General features: G+C 41.7%; 1 protein-coding gene across 1 annotated transcript; it reads left to right on the top strand.

Moving 5' to 3' along the window:
* The first annotated feature begins 91 nt into the window (after positions 1–91).
* On the top strand, positions 92–19,150 carry sumo1 (small ubiquitin like modifier 1). Its single transcript, XM_088606717.1, has 5 exons — positions 92–248; positions 11,694–11,768; positions 12,764–12,841; positions 13,991–14,062; positions 15,800–19,150. The coding sequence occupies exons 1-5, from the start codon at positions 237–239 to the stop codon at positions 15,866–15,868; spliced, it is 306 nt and encodes a 101-aa protein (XP_088462843.1). The 5' UTR covers positions 92–236; the 3' UTR covers positions 15,869–19,150.
* Positions 19,151–19,852: the final 702 nt, after the last annotated feature.

Genomic DNA, 19,852 nt, shown 5'->3' with positions numbered 1-19,852 from the left:
ATGTACGAAGAGGACCATCCGAAAAGCACATTTTAAAAACAAAATTGTTTTCTCTTTGGCTACACGACCAAATGACGTCACTTCCCGAGGAAGTCCCTCCCCGATTCCAATGAGGTCAGTGTCTGTGTTTTTGTGGGGGGATTGTAGGAAAGAGAAGAGCGCTTAATACTAAATAACATCATCATAAAATATCAAAGATTTAGTTGTAAGAGTCACAGGGAAAAACAGAAGCAAGCATGTCTGATACGGTAAGTCTGTGATCTGTGTATAGGAACTAAACATCTATATTAGCTGATCAGACTCGGTCTTTTCGGGCGCATAGCGTGCGTGTACTGTGAATCAAGATACAGCCTGAATAATAAATAATTATATTTTACTTTTATGAAAAAATACATTATATTAACCAGTAATGGAATGGGCGTTTAAAACTTTGTCAGAAACTAACGGGTCTGTTCAAGAGGAGTTGAGATATCTGCAATTTACAGCGCCGATGTGCTTAGGGGTACTGTTCTTGATGTCTCAGAATTTAAACGAAATAATCTTTAAAAAAATCGAGAGTGGGGAAGGCTGGGTTGTCTTTCGGTACAGTGTATGCATTTGTTTTGCCGAAAAATTAACAAATGTGTAGGGATTGTTTTTTAGGACTCTTCGGTATTCAGTGAAAAGCGATCGTGGCCCACTGGTACTGTCGGGAGTGAAACTGAAAATAAATGGATTGTTGTAGTTCGGAGTTGAAATGAAGGTTTTTGTTACTTAAGTGAAGTTAATTTCCTTCTGAAGCTGAACAGTAGATTTTGTTCTTCGCAACGTAATAAAAGGGCAGGAAAGCACATCGAGTCCTTAAAATAGGTGTCGAGACACAAGTAACTGCTTAAGGAGTTGTATTTAACATAAGCGGTAGTACAGTGATGGATGATAGTAGTTTGAACATTTTTATGTTTTCATATTTTTATGATTGTCTTTTAAGATGAGAAAAAGGGCACTAAAACCACCATATTGCTTGATATAATAGATACAATAAACGTATGTCTGTTGGCCTCTACAACTCTGGGATTTGTAGAAAGCAGCAGAAATGGCTTCCTACTTGCCTTTGCATATATTTGCCTCTGCCTTCCTTACATGAGTAGAGCCTGCAGTTATGGTGAACTTGGGCCATGAGAGTGTTGTGTTGTACGGTCCCATAGGACCGCAGTTCAGCAAAAGGTCTGCATCTCTATACGATTCTTGCTTTTGAGCTTCAGAAAGAGTTAACTCAATTAAAGAGATCAAGTGGAAAGGATCTTAAAGAAGGCTGCAATCCATCACCCCAGATCTGATAGATGCTTTAATGGCAAGACACTGGGATAATGAGTGGGGGAAAAAAAAGGAATTATTTCTGAAGTTTGTGTGGACACAAAGACGAGGCCTACAGTGTAAAGTTGAGCCTGTCTGTTAAGATTATTGGCAATTCTGTCATGGATTGGCTCGACACAAATGTGCCGCGAGTCAAGAATTAACTAGTAAAACATACATTTGGCTAAAATATCATGTGATATTATAGCTTCACACATTAAGACAGGGAACCCAAAAAAAACGCAAAAGCCCAAAACCCCATATGTTTGTTGGTTGTTTTGCCAGCCGCAGTGCTTATATTTAAGTTGCTGACTTCCAAACACACAAGTAGAGGGATGTAGAAGCCGAACTGATATCCTATAGCCACCTCAAAATCCAGCAGTGGTAGTAAAATAATTTGTTTGCCACATTGTCACGACAACAGCTCTTCGAAGGTTTAGAACTCCCTTAAACGGGTAGATAACAAAGAAACCCTTTGGCGCAGCCCTTGAACTTGCAGGGATTTGACGAAAAAGCGTGTTTGTAGCGCCGCGAAAAAACAGTGAGGTAACTATCAATGAATGTAGTTTCTCTGATCAGAGATTTGGGTGCAGCGCCGGGTCCGTGGGTTAAATTCCTGGAGCTGGGGTGCTGTCTGTGTGGAGTTTGCATGTCCTCCCTATGTGTACGTGGGTTTCCTCTGGTTGCTCTTACAGTCCACGAACGTACCCGCAGTTTAATTGGCCCGAGGGGCGAGTGTGTGTGTGCCCTGCGATGGATAGGCATGCTTTCCTGGGTGAACCCTGACTTGTTAGCCTGTTGTTAGTCCAGATTGGCTCCAGCTCCCCTGTGACCCTGTATCGGATAAAGTGGTTACGAACTGGATGGAGGATCAGAGATTTCAGGTACATTAGGACCTCACTGCAAATTCTTTCTTTGTTTTATGCTCTTTTAAATACTGAGTTAAGTGTTGTATAGCGCCGAATGAGACACTTTCTGTATCGGCCTCTCTGTGTGCATCTGTGAGCTCAGCGCTGTTTATTCAGAAGACAAAAACAGAGACGGAACCAAATATAATCTTAACTGTACAAAGCAGTTGTTATGGATACCACCTATTACACGAATTGTTTCCTGGAATGGGTTTTCGAAGAATTTTACGGTTAATCTTGTAGAACTTTAACCATCACGGGCATAATATTGTAGGGGCAGCTGTTTTCAAAGATCCATACAAACCAAGGATGGGAACAGAGCTTTGTTCTTTTTGACAATATACAGGAGACACAGGCCCAGACAAACTGGAGAATTCTAAACGCAGGTCTGCTCTTTACAGAGGCAGTGTACAACTTACGTACACTTCCTGTATGTTTTCATTAAAGCAATTTTCATTTGTATCCTTCATTATTCATTTTTTTTCCATCCTAGGTATGCTGTGTAAATACTTTGTTTCTGTTTTGACCATTTCTGTCTGTTTTCTGTCTGTTTCTGTCTGGACATTCCACTCAAAGCGCTTTACAGGTAATGGGGACTCCCCTCCACCACCACCAGTGTGCAGCCCCACCTGGATGATGCGACGGCAGCCAAAGTGCGCCAGAACGCTCACCACACATCAGCTATCAGTGGGGAGGAGAGCAGAGTAATGAAGCCAATTCATAGATGGGGATTATTAGGAGGCCATGAGTGGTAAGGGCCAATGGGAAATTTGGCCAGGACACCGTGGTTACACACCTACTCTTCTCAAGAAACGCCCTGGGATTTTTAATTATCAAAGAGAGTCAGGACCTCGGTTTTATGTCTCATCTGAAGGATGGCACCTTTTTAGAGTATAGTGTCCCTGTCATTATACTGGGTTATTAGGACCCACATAGACCACAGGGTGAACGCCCTCTGCTGGCCCCACTAACACCTCTTCCAGCAGCAACCTTAGTTTTTCCCAGGAGGTCTCCCATCCAGGTACTGACCAGGCTCACACCTGCTTAGCTTCAGTGGGTTGTCAGTTGTGAGTTGCAGGGTGATATGGCTGCTGGAAGCACTATTTTAGGGGTGGAGAACCCTTAGGCTGGATGTCTAAGTCAAGAATGAAAGAACATTTACAAACGAGAGGAGTCCATTTGGCTCATGGTAGGTAGTAGCAATTCATAAGTTTGGAAAGACTTGAAGCACATCTAAGCATTGATCAGTTCAGTAAGTTAATTGGTTCAATAAGTCCGGAAAAGCCAACTACAGTCCTTGAGTGCTACAGGGTGTTGGTATTTTGTTAATTTAGAAGGTCTCTGAACTACTTAATTGAAAGCCAAGGTTTTTCATCAGAATTCCTTTGGTTCTGGATGGTTCTACGCAAACACATTGGGCAAACACACAAAACCCATTGCTCTCTGCTGTCAATAAATGTTATGGGTGGAGCATAGAGCTGAAACCAACCAGCCTTAAACCTAAGAATCGAAAGTGAGCAATTAAGACAAAATGATCATTTCCTCACTGCCGTTCCTACCTTGCTGGTGTTGAAGTTGATTACGTGTGACTCATAAAACCTGCTGAGTTGTGGTTGCTCATGACCAGGACTGGACAAGCCTATTAAAATTGGCCCGCCACCTTTATAATTCTCCTTGACATTTACTCTGGTTGAAATTGGAGACATATCATCACCAGCTGTTGTGGCTGGGCTATCAAATGAGTAAATCTGATGTAATCTTGGAGAGATGGGAGCAAACCAGGACATGCACAAACAAAACCCACTAGAGAACAAGCCGCAAAAATAAGATCAAGAATGCAGATGCAAGACTCCATAATAGCTTAGTTCTCAAGTATAACGTAAGTAACATCTAAAATGTTTTCTCTTAAACTTGTTTTGCAAAGTCCAGCCAAACTGAATAAATGGAAGGGACACCAGGGTTTCATTGTTACATTGGTCTAACAATCCTGTGTGTTTAAACATACTGCGCCCGACAGTATTCACTTTATAAAATGTGTTGACATCATTTGTAATTCGACAAAATGGGGCATCATTGGAAGGCAGTGAATACTTTTGCAAGGCACTGTATGTTAATATTGTAATCGAATGTTCAAATCTTAACTTCAGGCTATGAATTGGCTACATTAATCTGCTCTCCTCCCCACTGAGAGCTGATGTGTGGTGAGCGTTTTGGGGAACTATGGCTGCCGTCACATCATCCAGGTGGGGTTCCAAATTGGTGGTGGTGGAGGGGATCCCCATTACCTGTAAAGCAATTGGAGTGGAGTGTCCAGAAAAGCGCTATATAAGTGTAAGCTATGAATTATTATGTGACTAACTAATATAGTGACTCTGTCCTTTGGATAAGCTTTATAACCGAGGTCCTGACTCTCTATGGTCATTACAAATCCCAGGGCGTTTCACGAAAAGAGTAGGGGTGTAACCTCAGCGTCCTGGCCAAATTTCCCATTGGTTTTTACCAATCATGGCCTCCTAATAATCCCCATGTATGAATTGGCTACATCACTCTGTTCTCCTCCCCACTGATAGCTGATGTGTGGTGAGCATTCTGGCGCACTATGGCTGCCATCGCATCATCCAGGTGGTGCTGCACATTGGTGGTGGTGGAGGGGAGTCCCCATTACCTGTAAAGCGCTTTGAGTGGAGTGTCCAGAAAAGCGCTATATAAGTGTAAGCTGTTATTTTTACTTCACTACTTGAGTGGCTGAGTCATCGCTGTTCTCTGGAGCAGTTCAGATCCATTGAAAGGATGCTCTCCATTTTCACTGCTGTCTCGTAGACGCAAGGTGAACCTGTGACGTCGCTGGGCAGACAGATGCAGCGGGTGCTGCTCAGTATTAACATTAGGGTAGTACGGTGAGCCATAAACTCCCTTGCTGACTTGCTCCCTTTGGTATGGTTTCACCACCAGTGTCACGTGTCCTCTGTGATGCAGAACCTGGAGAGGAACTACAGATCCTGCACTTTAGAAAGAGAACTCTGGCGAAGTTGTTGATGGACCTGTCTCGGTGCATTTATTCTTTAGCATCGTGGGGCTCCTAATATGTTCCAAAAAACTTAAGGGACTAGAAATAGACCATTTCATCAGGAAGTTCATAGTTATGATACAGATGTGTGACATTGTCAAAGTTGTGCACTTGAGTGTGATTGAGTGTGTTTGGCACTTCACTGATGCTTTTTAACATCTAGAATTCAGAAGGAACAAGCTTTTCAAGTCCAGAATCATTTTTCTAGAATACTATAGAAATGGCCATTTTGGAAACTGCATTAGCTAAGTCATTCCATATTTTTGCAGCAACATCACTTTACTCCCACATTAGCAGCAAGCCTGTGAAAACACATGCTTTATTTCTGACACGAAAATCATTTAAACGATGCAAACTCCATATATGCAAGGCAGTCCCGGAGATGATCTTTGTTCCCACAGCTTTATCATAACTAACATTTAGGTGAACAGGGCTGAAGCCTGTGATTAACTATGAATTTACATTAGTTTCCCACAATGTTTTTTTTAGGCCTCACGTAAACAAAACTTACAAATAAAAGCAAACACGGGACAATTCTTGTCTCCCTCGTTCTTTGTCATATTTAGAGCATTGCAGATTCATAGCAAAATGGCGGTCGATAATTCCTGGATTTTATGGAAAAACTAGGTAGTCATTGTGGATGCATTGGTCTTTCTGTGATGGACAGAGGCTGTCTCTTGTCTCTTTTTGTCACAGTTATCCTGGTGTGACTAGCCAGTCCATCGCAAAACAGGAGGGATTGTTACTCAGTCCAAAAATCTTCAATGAGATGGATGTTATGATCTGTGGTTTGCATTTGTAATACATTTTTGGCATGTGTTTTTCTGTGGGTGAGCATCTCGTTAATATTTATCGCTTGCAGTAGAGGCCTTTTGAGTTAAGGGTGATTTAAAAAAAAAATCTGGAAGTTGGTGGCGTCTCTGTAGACATGGCTTAATGGAATGTTTTAACCTTTTGACATGAAAGCAATGAATAAGACCATTCAGGAAGTTTGGATCTAACTAGGTTGTAAGTTTAACAAAAAAAAAAAGCCTGACATTTTTCTAACCTCTAGGCTTTAGATTCAAGATTCAAGATTTCTTTGTTTGCCATATACAATATTAGAATGCTTACTCGTTCAGCTGTACCCAGTAATTATGGAGAAAAAAACAGGCACAAATTAAGTACAACTTCCTGTGTATATTTGTGTCCTTGTGTCCGTTTTGTGCACTCTGCCTTTTGCACGTTCAGACCATAAAGAAACAGAAGAAGAAACGTTTAGAAGCGTCACTAATCAAATGATTACGTTTCCTTGTTTTGGTTATGTTAATCCTGTTTGATATGTATCGTCGCGTCTTGGTAGGCACTTTGTAAAATGAGATCTAATTTAGGAGAGACAATGGGACAAAAGCTGCCAATTTGAGACTGCACCCTGATCTACACCTGCCAAATTAATACGACCAATGAAATTATTGATGTAAAACTGCAGTTATGCAAATCTGTCAAAAAATTATGGAAAATGTGGCGTTTCACTGACCCTGATGATGAAGGTGTGTAAGAAGTTAAGTCCATCCGTTTTCTGAGCATGTCATCCAGAGCAATGTTGGTGGCAGAGCCTATCCCAGCAGCAAGCACAAGGTGGGATACACCCTGGGTGGGATGCCAGTTGATCGCAGGACTCTCGCAGACGCACTCACACCAGCACCAGTTTTCCCAGAAGCCAATTTACCTACCAGTATTTCTTTGAACTGTGGGGGGAAATCAAAGGAGCAAGAGGAAATCCACAGGGACACAGGGGGAACATGCAAACTCCACACAGATAGCACCCCAGGTCTGGGGATTGAGTCTAGGACAAAGTAGCAATGCTAACCATGTGTTGTTTAGTACACAAAAATGTGTACTTTTGATGCATGGCTGCTTTTGATCTCAGGTTGAAAGAGAAAGAAAACTTGAAGGACCTATTTGCAGATATGTCTGTAAATGTCAGAAATGATTATCATGTTTAAGGAGGGGGGGTTCACTTTATGTTATTAGCAAAATGTCAGAAATAAGTGAAATTATGAGTTTATAGTTTGAGTAAGCTAATAAGACATTGCCAGTGCAATCATATGATAAGATGTTAAAACAGACTAAGGCACAAAACAGAAATAAATCAGTCTTGCGGCTGTTTCTCTGGAGGAGTCTGTAATTGATTAGTTCTGCGGGGATACCACTGCTAGTCTGCCTCCGAAACACACAAATCCGTATGTTTCTCTCCTTCCACACTAGGTCTTCCAACCTAGGTCATGGCACACTTTCAGGACAAGTTGGCCGAGCTGTTATACAGTGTAGTTTCAACTAGCGGAGTCCACAGATCACATGTGCAAGTGTTCCTGCTTTGCCCGGCCACTTGTTCTGTGCAGGAGAGAAGGATCAGATACATTTTCCAGTTGGTATGGTTTTTGTGTGGGTTTCATTGGCCAATGCATGCTGTGTCATGATAGTAGTAAACTTTTTTTTTTTTAGTAGCTGGCAGATGGTAAAGATACCATTTTGAAAGGTGTGTACCATTCTCAAAAGTAAAACATTCCAACAACTACACATATAACTGAACTGCGTTTTTCTGACCCCAGAAACATCACTGAGGTACAGCCCTCCCTCCTGGCATGTCACTTGTAACAGCCTGTAACTTGTATCAGCCAACATGACGAATACTGAGGGATGGGCCGATGGGAGGCGTCTGTTTGCTCCTCATCGGCCTTGCTGTGTGGCTATAGACATCTAATTTTGTGTCAATTTATTATTGTCATTCCAGGTTTCGGTGGATATCGAATAGAAACAACTGAGAATTCTAAAATTGTATTTAAAAACAAAATAATTTTACCTTAGGTTTTAGTCTGTGGTACATTCTGTACTAAAATGCTTCTGTACGTTTTAGTCACGTGTGTATTGAGTTATATATTTCAGGGAACATACTGGAGATGCATTGAGTTCAATTCGATTCAACTTTATTTGTCATTATACTTACACAGGTGCATAGTATAGTGAAAAGTGTTTCTCATTAGTCACTCAGGTGCAGTTTATAAATAGAACAGAAGATAAGACAATAGACAGTAACACAATAACAGTGTAATAACATAACAGTGTAATCAAAACTGTGCAAAAACGCAAACAGAGAAAGAATACAACAGGGCAAAAACAGTGCAAAAGTAATTCGGGGAACAGTGCAAAAATAGTACGGTGATTAATAAATATTACAACTCGTGCAGTTTTAAGTATAATTTCGGCTTACATTCAGTTGTCGTGTATGTAGTGGTGTTGGAGTACAGTCATTGTGGGTACAGGGCGAAGTTAGGAGAGTTCACAGTATGATGGGAGGGAGTCAGCAGCTTGACGGCTCTGGGGAAGAAGCTATTTTGGAGTCTAGTTGTGTGCGACTGGAGTGACCGGAACCTTCTGCCAGATGGTAGGCGGACAAACAAGTTATGACTGGGGTGAGTGGGGTCAGACATAAGTTTGGTGGCTTTTTTCAGACTTGTGGTGTTGTAGATTTCCTGGATGGATGGTAAGGCACTGCCGATGATGTGTTGGACAGCTTTGACCACCCGCTGTAGTGCCTTCGGATGCGGTGCAGTTGCCGTACCAGACTGTGATGCAGCTGGTCAGTATGCTCTCCACCGTCCATCTGTGGAAGCTGGTGAGGATCTGTGGATACAGGCATATTTCCTTCAGCCTTCTCAGGAAGTACAGCCGCTGTTGTGCCTTCTTGATGAGATTGGAGGTGCTGAGTTAGTTGCTCCTGGGTCCTTTCTAGTGCTGTTTACAGTATTCACTGGAACACAACTAGCATTTGCTGGCTGTTTTTTGTTATGGAGTGCGTGATATGAAGGGCAACATGCTGGCATAGTGATTGGCATTGCAGCTTCGCTGCGCTTGGGCCCTGGGTTCAGTTCCTAACCTGGGCTGCTGTCTGTGTGGAGTTTGCATGTTTTCCCCGTGCTTGCTTCCAGGTTTTTTCCCCAGTGCCCTGGTTTCCTCTCTCAGTCGAAAAACGTCCAAGTAGGTTTTTTTGGCTTCAGGGAGAAGAAGTGGATCTGGCGTGAGTGCACAGGTGTCTTAACTAGGTTTTTTAGAATGATTTTAAGGAGTAGACTGAATTTAGACTCATTCAGACATTTGAACTTTTAAAGGAGTAATTTTTCGAATGTAAAAAAGACTGGCTTTTAAAGATGTAGTGCGTTCTACTGACAAGGCTGACCTCAGATCATGTCTGGCACAGGGCCGGAATGCTGTTTGACCTGTTTAGCAAGCAGAGTTTCTTTTTTTGAGCTTCCCGTTCGAAGTGATGGAGTAACTGACAAGCGTTTTCCTTCCCGAAAGTCTTGAAGGCAGTTGAATTAATTAATCACAGTGACACAGACAGGATTGATGTTTTCCCTCTGTAAAGCAAATTGTCATTTGTCGATTAAAATCAGAATCTGCCTGTTTCCAGGGGTTACAGTCACACACCTGGGGCTGTGTGCTGGATACCTCCTGCTGTGCTTCTCCTGCTGTATGGTGGGTTATTGTCAGTCTTGCTCAGACGTGTGAAATATTCGTTGTCAGAAATAATGTTGTCCTGTTAACCACAGTCCTGCACAGTTCCCCTTCGATGGCCGAATGATTCTCCGTTCCACGAGTTTGAAAAAACAGGACTCTCAGGCAGTGTTTCTAAAGTTCCTTCTGAATTTGGTCGGCAGCTTTTACCTTCTGTAGTGAGTCGTAGCTGAAGAACGTGCCCGTTGTGATCTTTTTTGATTCTCAAAGTGTCTCGTAAATGTATTTGTTTATTTCGCACGATGTCCCACTTTGCACGGATTTGCAAATGATGCACGCACCTTTTTGAAACGGAATGCGTTTAGTCAAAACATGAAGGCTCAAACGTGAACACTTTTATGGGTCAAAAGAGAAACGACAGCAGAATTTCAAAGCAAAATCAATTAAAATACTCTAAAATGCTGATTACATCGGTATTCACCCCTTTGCCATGGGTTGTTAATGCTATTTATGCATTAAGCTGTCATAGTATGAGAACTTTAGTATTAGAAGTCCATTTACTTAAGAGTACTTAAGAGTAAGTTTTTACTGAAGACTACACACTGTTTTTCTTTGCTGATTTTGCAGTCTTTCTGGGCAACCCTATGATAAAATTTATTCAATACACATTTGTAAGGGTGCTGACAACAATTGTACCCAAAACGTAGGTATTACATTAAAGATCTGAGTCTGTACTTTAATTATCAGTTGGATTTGGGCAGTTAATAAACAGGACCATTTTGGAGATGTTTATGATCAATTTAGTTGCCCCCTATTTTTTCTGGCTACCTATTTGTGAGGGTGCATACCAAACCGTCATATCAAACTTGGAGAGGTAGGCATTGAACTACAGATCTTTGTGATTTCGTAATCAGTTGATTTTAGCCAGCTACTGTAGCATATACCATTTGGACAGTTTCATGAAAATGTGTTTGAAAGTGACAAAAAATTGAATATCCAAGCTTTTTGGAAGCTAAGAAACTTCCTAAGTTCCTTTCTACACTTATAAAGCTAAATGTAGTTTCCTTAACCTTTTTAAATTTGATCACAACTCTGCCAAATAAAATGTGCTAAGTATTCTACTTCAATTTTAGAAGTCCCAGTCACCGATATCTGTATGCATCTGTACATTTTAAAGTTTAAATCTTTTTGAATGTATGATCCTTCTAGTCAGAACTTTAATTGAGAACTTAAATTCAATTAACAACTTAAGACAGAAGTGCTACTGTCACATTCAGCCTCGATTTGCCTCTCTTTAAATACAACTGCTTTTTAAAACATGATTACATAATTCAGAAATTCCTAACCATGCATAACTCTCTTCATCTCCACTTCGCCGGCTGTGGTATTAGAAAATGCCTAAAATGCAGTTTTACATTTCCACGCGTTTAGCAATGAAACACCTGTTTTAATAGAGGAGCGGAGTAAGGGCCAATGGGACATTTAGCCAGGACACTGGGGTTACACCCCTACTCTTTTCGAGAAGCGCTTTGGAATTTTTAATGACCATAGAGAGTCAGGACCTCGGTTTTACAGCTAATCCAAAGGACGGAGCCACTTTATTGGGGAATTATGACCCACACAGATCGCAGGGTGAGCGCCCCCTGCTGGCCCCACTAACACCTCTTCCAGCAGCAACCTTAGTTTTTCCCATCCAGGTTCTGACCAGGCTCACACCTGCTGAGCGTCAGCCATAATAGTCTCTAAATTGTTTGTGTGTCTGAACCTTGAGATGGACTGGTGTCCCGTCTTACTCCCTGTGTTCCTGGATGTGCTCTGGAGCACCCGGTCCAGGAATAACCAACTTTCTGATAGTGGATAGATGGAGTAATGCCTTCTTCTGTTCCCTGCAGGAGACCAAGCCTTCAAGTCAGGATTCGGGAGATAAGAAGGATGGAGAATACATCAAACTCAAAGTCATTGGCCAGGTGAGCTGTCTGGGTTAGAGCTATCAGTCCTTTTCAGATCGTTATAGAGAGGGGCACTGCTTTAAAGAAGCTGGGTTATGTTGGTTAAGAGTTTTTAAGACATCCTTCAGAGTTGTGTAGGAGAGAACAACAATGCAGTTCATCTGGAATTAAATAAAATAAAAACACTGGTTTTACTAAAGGTCCTGTCATTCTGAAATCAAATGAAACAGCCCCGATTTTAAAGGTTTTTAGATCATCTGGTTTGAGCTCTTGTTTAAGTCTTTAAGCCAGTTATCTCTATTTTTTGGTTAATGTTTCAATACTTTAATATATGGCATTTGAAACTCCATAGAATGTACTGTCGAACTGGACCCTTCAGAACCAGCAAGCTCATAGCAGATTATTGAATTATTGAACAATATATTAATTCCAAAGACATGCGCATGAAAGCCCTAGAGGAATTCACAGAGTTAGTTGGTTTATTCACATAAATCTGTGTACTGTCAAGCAATTGTATTTTTTCCCTTTGTCATCTTTGTTGCCACCTTTATTTGTATCGAATGTGATGGTAGTCGTACCTCATTAGGCGAATTTGTTATCTCGTGTCTCTTCTGTATGGAGGAATAAAGATTTGCCCCTGAAATAAATTCTCTGGGTTCTGTGGAATTCACTATCTTTACCTGTCCCACCCCCATTTTAGTGCCTTAAATTCAGAATGTCAAGTTATCCAACATGACATTTTTAATGTTTCAATTTCTCGTTTCTAAACGTTTATTCCTTTTCATGCCAAAGTGTTGTTTTCACAGCCCTGTGGGGGCGTTTTCATGGAAAGGGCTTCAGAAGCGCTTCCCCTCAGAGCAGAAGTGAAAGTCGGAGTACTCAATGCAGAGGATCAAAGTGATTAGCAGCAATAGTTTTCTCAGCAAGGGAAGGTGCACATTTGTACATTATGTACATTTGCATAATTGCACAGGGCACGCATGTGAACATCTGATGGGTTTGTGTTTCCGCAGGACAACAGCGAAATCCACTTCAAAGTGAAGATGACGACGCATTTAAAGAAGTTAAAGGAATCCTACTGCCAGAGACAGGTAACTCAGCTCTTCATCTTACGGGGCGTGTCGTTTTTTAAACTTTATTTCATGCAGGTTGCGTTATGTTGTGACGGAGCAGGCAAAAAAGATGTTGTCTCATTCGGCCCCCCGCCAGTGCCATACATTCTAGGACACGATCCGTCTTTAGAAAGCAGTTGTATCTGTTTCTCTTAGTCATCCCTGTCCATGGATCAATGCATATTTAAAGTTTCCTTTCACTTTTCAAAGTTCTACCCTTCCACTACAATGCATTCATTTTCCTGTCCATGTTGTGCCACTGCAGTTTGGTAAAGCTGAGACAAGCGTATTGCACAGCTATTTTTCTAGATAAGTGTTTTAATGAACAATTCCACATAATGACATGTTTTGGTCATGACTGTTTACAGTATAGTGTCCCTGTCACTATATGGGGGCATTAGGACCCATATGGACCACAGGGTGAGCACCCCCTACTGGCCCCACTAACACCTCTTCCAGCAGCAAACTTAGTTTTTCCCAGGAGGTCTCCCATCCAGGGACTGACCAGGCTCACCCCTGCTGAGCTTCAGTGGGTTGCCAGTTGGGGGTTGCAGAGTGATATGATTTTAGGCCATATCTTGTTCCCTTTCAAAACCTACTTAGTCTAGAGTGAAACATACAGGACTAAAGGATTGGTCTCATAAAGTCAATTAAAATACTTTAGATTCAGATAGATTCTATTGACTAAAAATATACTAGGAACTACCATGCAATGCAGATTCATTAACTTGGCAAAAAATCTCAGATCAGTAATTGAACGGACAGGCCAGTAGATGGCACAGTTGTACAAGACTAAACTAGGTTAGAAATGTAATGAGGCCATGGAGCTCCTTCATCCTGGGTTTGTTGCTTAATAGTGTATTACTTCAAGACTGGTCTTAAAGGGTCCTGAAGATTTGGCTTTTACAACATTGTTCTTTTTTTTCCTGGACAGTGACAATCCTTCATGATAAGAGCTATCTTCTATTTCAATCTCAAAATGCTGCTTATGTTACTTCAGTCTTGTTCTGTTCCTGAGCTTGTAGTGATTGACTTCTCCAGTAATGCTTGTGGTTTTGAATGGCTTGAAACAAATCAAGACTAACCCTGTGAGGGTTATTCCATTTTAATTTTCTCTTTTTCCCTCAGGGCGTTCCTATGAATTCTCTTAGGTTTCTCTTTGAAGGGCAGAGAATTGCAGACAACCAAACTCCAAAAGAGGTAATTCTTTATTATTAAATTTAAAATAATTGTGTTTAATATGCCACTTTTATTGAAAATTGCATTAACATAGATGAATCATGCCCAGGAAGCAGTCTCATAGATCCTTTATTGGTTGTCTTCCAAGACATATGGAACCATATCCATAAAACTTATCTTGTTTTCCTGTTACTGTCTGTTTTTTGAAATAGTATAAACTCCTGCTTTTACAAAATTACAGCAAAGAATGGCTTTTAGTTATTTTAAAATTGGTATCCTGAAAGACTTGTGATCTCCCAACGTTTTGTGTGTTGTTTTCTCATAAAGCAAATGTGTATTCATTTACCACAGCAGTAAACATTTCTGAATAAGGTGAATTCTCTTTAAAATACACACAAACCTAATGGTAGTCCTAAAGGAATCCTGAAAGGTTTCACCACGTGTGCCCAAGTGTGGTCAACCAGTGTCTGTAATTCGGGAGGAGGGATGAGGCATTATTCTTCCATGAGAACGTCAATCAAATGATGCCTGGTTGATGGAGTTGCTATAGAGCGTCCCATAAATGCTCCACTATAGAATATCCCATAAATGCTCTGGTGACAGTGAAGGCCATAACATGGACAACATCAGTGTCAAGTTCAAACCAATGGGTGACCACATACGCTATGGATGTGCATGTGCTGAAGATGATCTCTTAGAATCATTAAGCAGCGATGACCTTGCCTTCCGAGGGAGTAACTGCACTCCGACTGTGGCAGGAAAACCACCCCCACAGTATTGTGGAACCCGCAGAACCCCTTGCTGTTGGAACCCAGCGCCCAGGGCTGTGGCGGTTCTTCAGGTTGGCATCGTGCGTACCGTCAAACATTTGTGCAGCACGTGGCGATGAGCGAGTCGTCTGACCGCTATCGCAGGTCACCGCTGCTCAGTATTGCGTTGAATATACTCCGTGAGCCACTGGACTCGCCAAGGTGCACCCTCGGGAGTGATTCGTGGTTTGCGCACTGCAACGCGACTCTGGTCTCCAGTTCTGTGGATTTACACTGGCTGCTCACAACCCAGGTTGTCGGTGGCATGCAGTTGCTTTTGTCTTCTGTCTTGCACTTTGAATTAATACTTGGATACCTCGGCCCTTCTGTATGTCCTCCCAACCCACTGTTGGTCTTTGTTGATGCCTTTTCACTCGGCTTGCCATGCAGGCATCAACTCAGACGCTGCTTCTCGTGAAACATCTCGGTCTTAGTCGCTGAAGCTCTGGCCCCCCTGCTCTCGACTCTCGCCCCTCTTTCAGAGTCTCTGACCCCAATGAGGTCTCCTCTTGCTGTCATTCTAGCCGTAGTTATGGGCAACCAGGCCTGTCCAGCACTTTTATACACGAAGACGTTCAAATACGTAGCTGCATCGGCATGCGTAGGCTGTAAAGGAACAGGTAAATGTTTGTTCTGTGCTGAAAGGAAAAGAATAGAGACAATGTTTCGGTTGTGGAGCCTTCTTCGGGTGTCTTTTTATACATGACCCTAAGCATGCTGGGATGTTATTTGCTTAATAAATGCAGGGGCCACAACTGTGTGGAAATCCAGGACTTTCAATATGTTTGGTGTCCCCTCGTTTGTTGTTAATTTTGGTTTGTGTGAGGCGTGCAAGAGAAACCAGATCTGCTTAGTTTCCTGGGCTGGCCCTACACGTGTTGGAACGGCTCACAGCAGTGATAAAACGTGAGACAGGCATACATCTGACAGCTCTGTACCTCTCTTTCAGCTGGGAATGGAAGACGAGGACGTCATCGAAGTTTATCAGGAACAGACTGGAGGACTTTGGAACAATTAGACTTTCTATCTTTTGCTTCTTTTTTAATTTTTTTTTTTTTTGGGTGTGTTCTTGTTAGGAAATGGCCGATACCATGAAACCTAGATGATATTCACCAGGGCTCCCAGTAGCTATGACATGAGGGGAGGGAAGATGGACAGTGCATTATCTCTCTGTCTGCCTCCTCCAGCTCGCCCATCTGCAGGCAGTGCAGTAACCTGGGAGAAAGTGAAGTTCTACCAAGCATCTGTTAGCTTGTTCAAGGGAGGTGGAATGTTTTTTCTTATAAGGCACAGCTTTTGATTGCTACAAGTTCAGCGGTGCTTGCGAAAACTTCACGTAATTGGCTTGCCTCTGAGCATGTTATTCTTAAATACGGCTTATAGCGGAGCTTCGGGTTGGATTTGTGCAGTTTCAGTCTGTAATGGGATTTATAACCATGCCCCCCTTATCCGATTGTGAGAAGCACCTCGACTGGTCATCATTTCTGAAGGAATTCTGCATACTTCCAGCTTCAGACAGACCTTGTGCGCGAAGCTGCAATTGAATCGGTAGCAAATGAGCAGTGACAAAAATCAGGAGAGACTTGAAGTAGCTTCGATTAACACACCATTAGAGAACACGTCCCGCTGTTCCGAAAGTTCTTAGTCTGTATGTCTCCCCTTATTAAACACCTGCGATTAGTTCATACAGGTTCGTTTCCGCTGTCTCGTTTGATTAAACATAGCCCATTCAATGCAAATGCAAAGTAAGGCCCGTGAGTTCATTTTCGTTCCTTCTGCATCCGATAACTTGGAAACGCGATTGTCGAAAAGATTTTCTTGTATGTGTCTGTTGTTGTGCGGTTAGCACCTCCACTACTTCAATGAAAGTGTTTTGCTCTTGCTTACTGTGTTCACTCATATATGTTTAATTAAAGGAGACTTCAAACACCATGTGTGCTTCAGACTGCAGCTGGATTAAATACAGTGTGCCGACCTTCAACAGGTAGAGCAATCACCAGCTCTATCAAAGCAGCTCTATATGATATAAGTTGGATTATGCATAGTGCGTCACCCATGTCTCTGTTCAGATTTTAAAGCAGGTTTGCAGTACCCTTATTTGTGGATGTTGGAAATATGAAAAACTTTGTTTAACCTTTGCTGTGGAAGCAGTGCTAGTGCTTGATATGGTATCCATAATATTTATGTGAACAATCTGCCACTGTTGTCTCTATTACATAGGCAAAGGCATGTATTTCTTGTGAATGTCCTGCTTTGTTATTGAATAGCTACACACCTCTCTGGTTAACGTCCTGCAGAGTTCCGTTTTAATGGGATGCTTTTTACAACCTGGGGAAATGATCCAACTCTGTTCATACGTGAGAAAAAAAACGAGAAGAAGTTATTTTTGCTAGAACGCCGTTAATCATGAAATGAAATGTACAGACGTATTTCGAGCATCTTTTACACAATATCATTGCGGCTATCTAAAAAGTGTATTTTTATGAAGGTTTTAGTATAGGGCAGTTAAAAAACAAATGTAATTATTAGACATTACAGGAGTGATCCTGAACTTAAGCCTGTCTAGTTTAGTGCAGGTCAGTTCTCTCCTCCTGTTATAAGCTGCCACGGTTGAACTTTTGGAAAAAACAATGTTTTTTTTAAATTAGGGTTGTTTTTGTGAAATAATCGCGCATAGAGGACTGAAGCAGCACTATCGAAATTCAGACAAATGACATTTGCAAGTCCCCAATCCAGTTAAAATGCTCGATGTGGACAGTTTCGGTTACGATATTGGCTTCTTTTACTGTACACTGCAGGACAGCATGGAGTACTCACCCAATTAGTTATCAGTGGCGTTATGTCATATTTTAACTTGCACTTCCATTACCGAGAAATCACTACAGTTGTGTTAGTTAGGATTATGGCGAGTCCTGTGGGTTTTTGTTCCACTTGAGCTCATGATTTACTTAACCAAACAAGGCGTTTGCTACCTATAGGACGTTGAGCACAGCTTACAGATTTTTTTAAAGAACAACCCTTTGAAACAGTGAGGTCTGTAGCTGTCCAGGATCCGTTTTCAGCATCACTGTTTTAATTTAAGTAGTATATGGGTGAAGTGAATGCTTTTCAGACTTGGGGGGAAAAGGTGACAGTGGCCCATGAAGATGAAAAATACTTTTACGGTTTGTGTAGAGTACGGCTACTCACTTTGTGGCTTTACTTGTTCTGTTCACCAAAGACAAATTTTGGTTCAGCCTGCACTGTAATTGGTACATTGATCCTGTTGACTGAATTAGTGTAGAGGGTGCTGGAGCAATAGTGTACAGTAATCTAGGTTGTAGAGGTCACAAGCTGCGTGATACTTAGAGGAAGAACTTGAAAGCAGAACTCCAGGTTACTGCACTCCTGTCCTTCGCTGGCCAAGTGTATTGTTTTAGGGTAGTCATTTGCCATTGATATCCTCCAGTAACCCTGAGTCTAACATGTTAATATTCCTCTGCTGCAGTGTCCTTTCCTGGCTGCCAACTTCGATTTGCATCAGCTTTTTTTAACAAAAAATTCCTTTTGGCTCAGAGTGACAGTGTGCGTATTGTTGTACCAGCACATTTTAATATAGATCAGTAGGTTCCATTCAAATATATGTAGGTTCCATTCAAAATAATGCGCTCGAATCACAGGCCAGTTGGGCTGTGGCACGCAGAGTTTGGTACATGTTAAGTTGGGGGTGGGGGGACAAATGTTTTCTTAAATCTATCACCGTCTTTCCCTTTTCAAAGCAAAAATAACTTTTTTTTTCCTGAATAAATTGTATTCTCTAAAAACCGCTTTGCAGAAAGCCACAATTATGTTATTCTACAAATGTTAGTGTAATGTACACCTCTGTTTAGAGTAAAAGTGCATCCTGATGTTGCATATTTATTAATATTGAAAGTCTGGCTCAATATCCAACTTTGTATGTTGTATATTTTTTTTTTGTAGTTTGTTTAGCCGGCCACTTAATGCTCCATTTAAATTTAACGACAGGCTACGGCGTGCCCAATTTTAAACTGTCCTTTTTTTGTGCGATGTATTTTAATATTAATACAGTACTTTTTTTTTTTGGTTGTTTGGATGAAATTCAGTTCATTTGCAATTGTGTAAGTTGTTTTATGATAAAGCTGGATGAAATTTTACTCTCCGTTTTCAAGCTGTGGGAGCTCCTGTTGTTTATTCATTGTTGCAGACCTTATATTTCAGCTGTGAGTAATCACCTCAGATGGTTTCAGCCTGTTATGATTTTTTTTCCTCTTTTTTTTAAAATAAAATCCGTTTCAAAAGATCTTTCAGAGCCTCTTTAGTTTTTTTTTTATAGTGGTTTTGTTTTTTCCCCACAGGTGATTGATGATTTTTTTTTTCTTGCTCCCCATGAAGATGTCAGAGGCTGGTAAATTTCTTGCATAGAGGACAAATACTGCCAGCAGCCATATCACCCTGCAACTCACAACTGGCAGCCCACTGAAGCTCAGCAGGTGTGAGCCTGGTCAGTACCTGGATGGGAGACCTCCTGGGAAAAACTAAGGTTGCTGCTGGAAGAGGTGTTAGTGGGGCCAGCAGGGGGCGCTCACCCTGTGGTCCACGTGGGTCCTAATGCCCCAGTATAGTGACGGGGACACTATACTGTAAACAGGCGCGATCCTTCGGATGAGACATAAAACTGAGGTCCTGACTCTCTTTGATCATTAAAAATCCCAGGGCGTTTCTCGAGAAGAGTAGGGGTGTCCTGGCCAAATTTCCCCCTGGCCTTTACCAATCATGGCCTCCTAATAATCCCCATCTATGAATTGGCTACATTACTCTGCTCTCCTCCCCACTGATAGCTGATGTCTGGTGAGCGTTCTGGCGCACTATGGCTGCCGTCCCATCATCCAGGCGGATGCTGCACATTGGTGGTGGTGGAGGGGAGTCCCCATTACCCGTAAAGCACTTTGAGTGGATTGTCCAGAAAAGGGCTATATAAGTGTAAGCAATTATTATTATAACT

The sequence above is a fragment of the Lepisosteus platostomus genome, chromosome 14 (assembly GCF_059453375.1).
Source record: "Lepisosteus platostomus isolate fLepPlt1 chromosome 14, fLepPlt1.hap1, whole genome shotgun sequence".
Classification (NCBI taxonomy): domain Eukaryota; kingdom Metazoa; phylum Chordata; class Actinopteri; order Semionotiformes; family Lepisosteidae; genus Lepisosteus; species Lepisosteus platostomus.
This window is presented reverse-complemented; position numbering and strand designations above follow the sequence as displayed.

Excerpts from the sequence above, each read along its gene's own strand:
- sumo1 (XM_088606717.1), top strand. Across the intron at positions 12,842-13,990 it reads AATCCTACTGCCAGAGACAG|GGCGTTCCTATGAATTCTCT; the intron begins GTAACTCAGCTC and ends TTTTTCCCTCAG. Across the intron at positions 14,063-15,799 it reads ACAACCAAACTCCAAAAGAG|CTGGGAATGGAAGACGAGGA; the intron begins GTAATTCTTTAT and ends CCTCTCTTTCAG.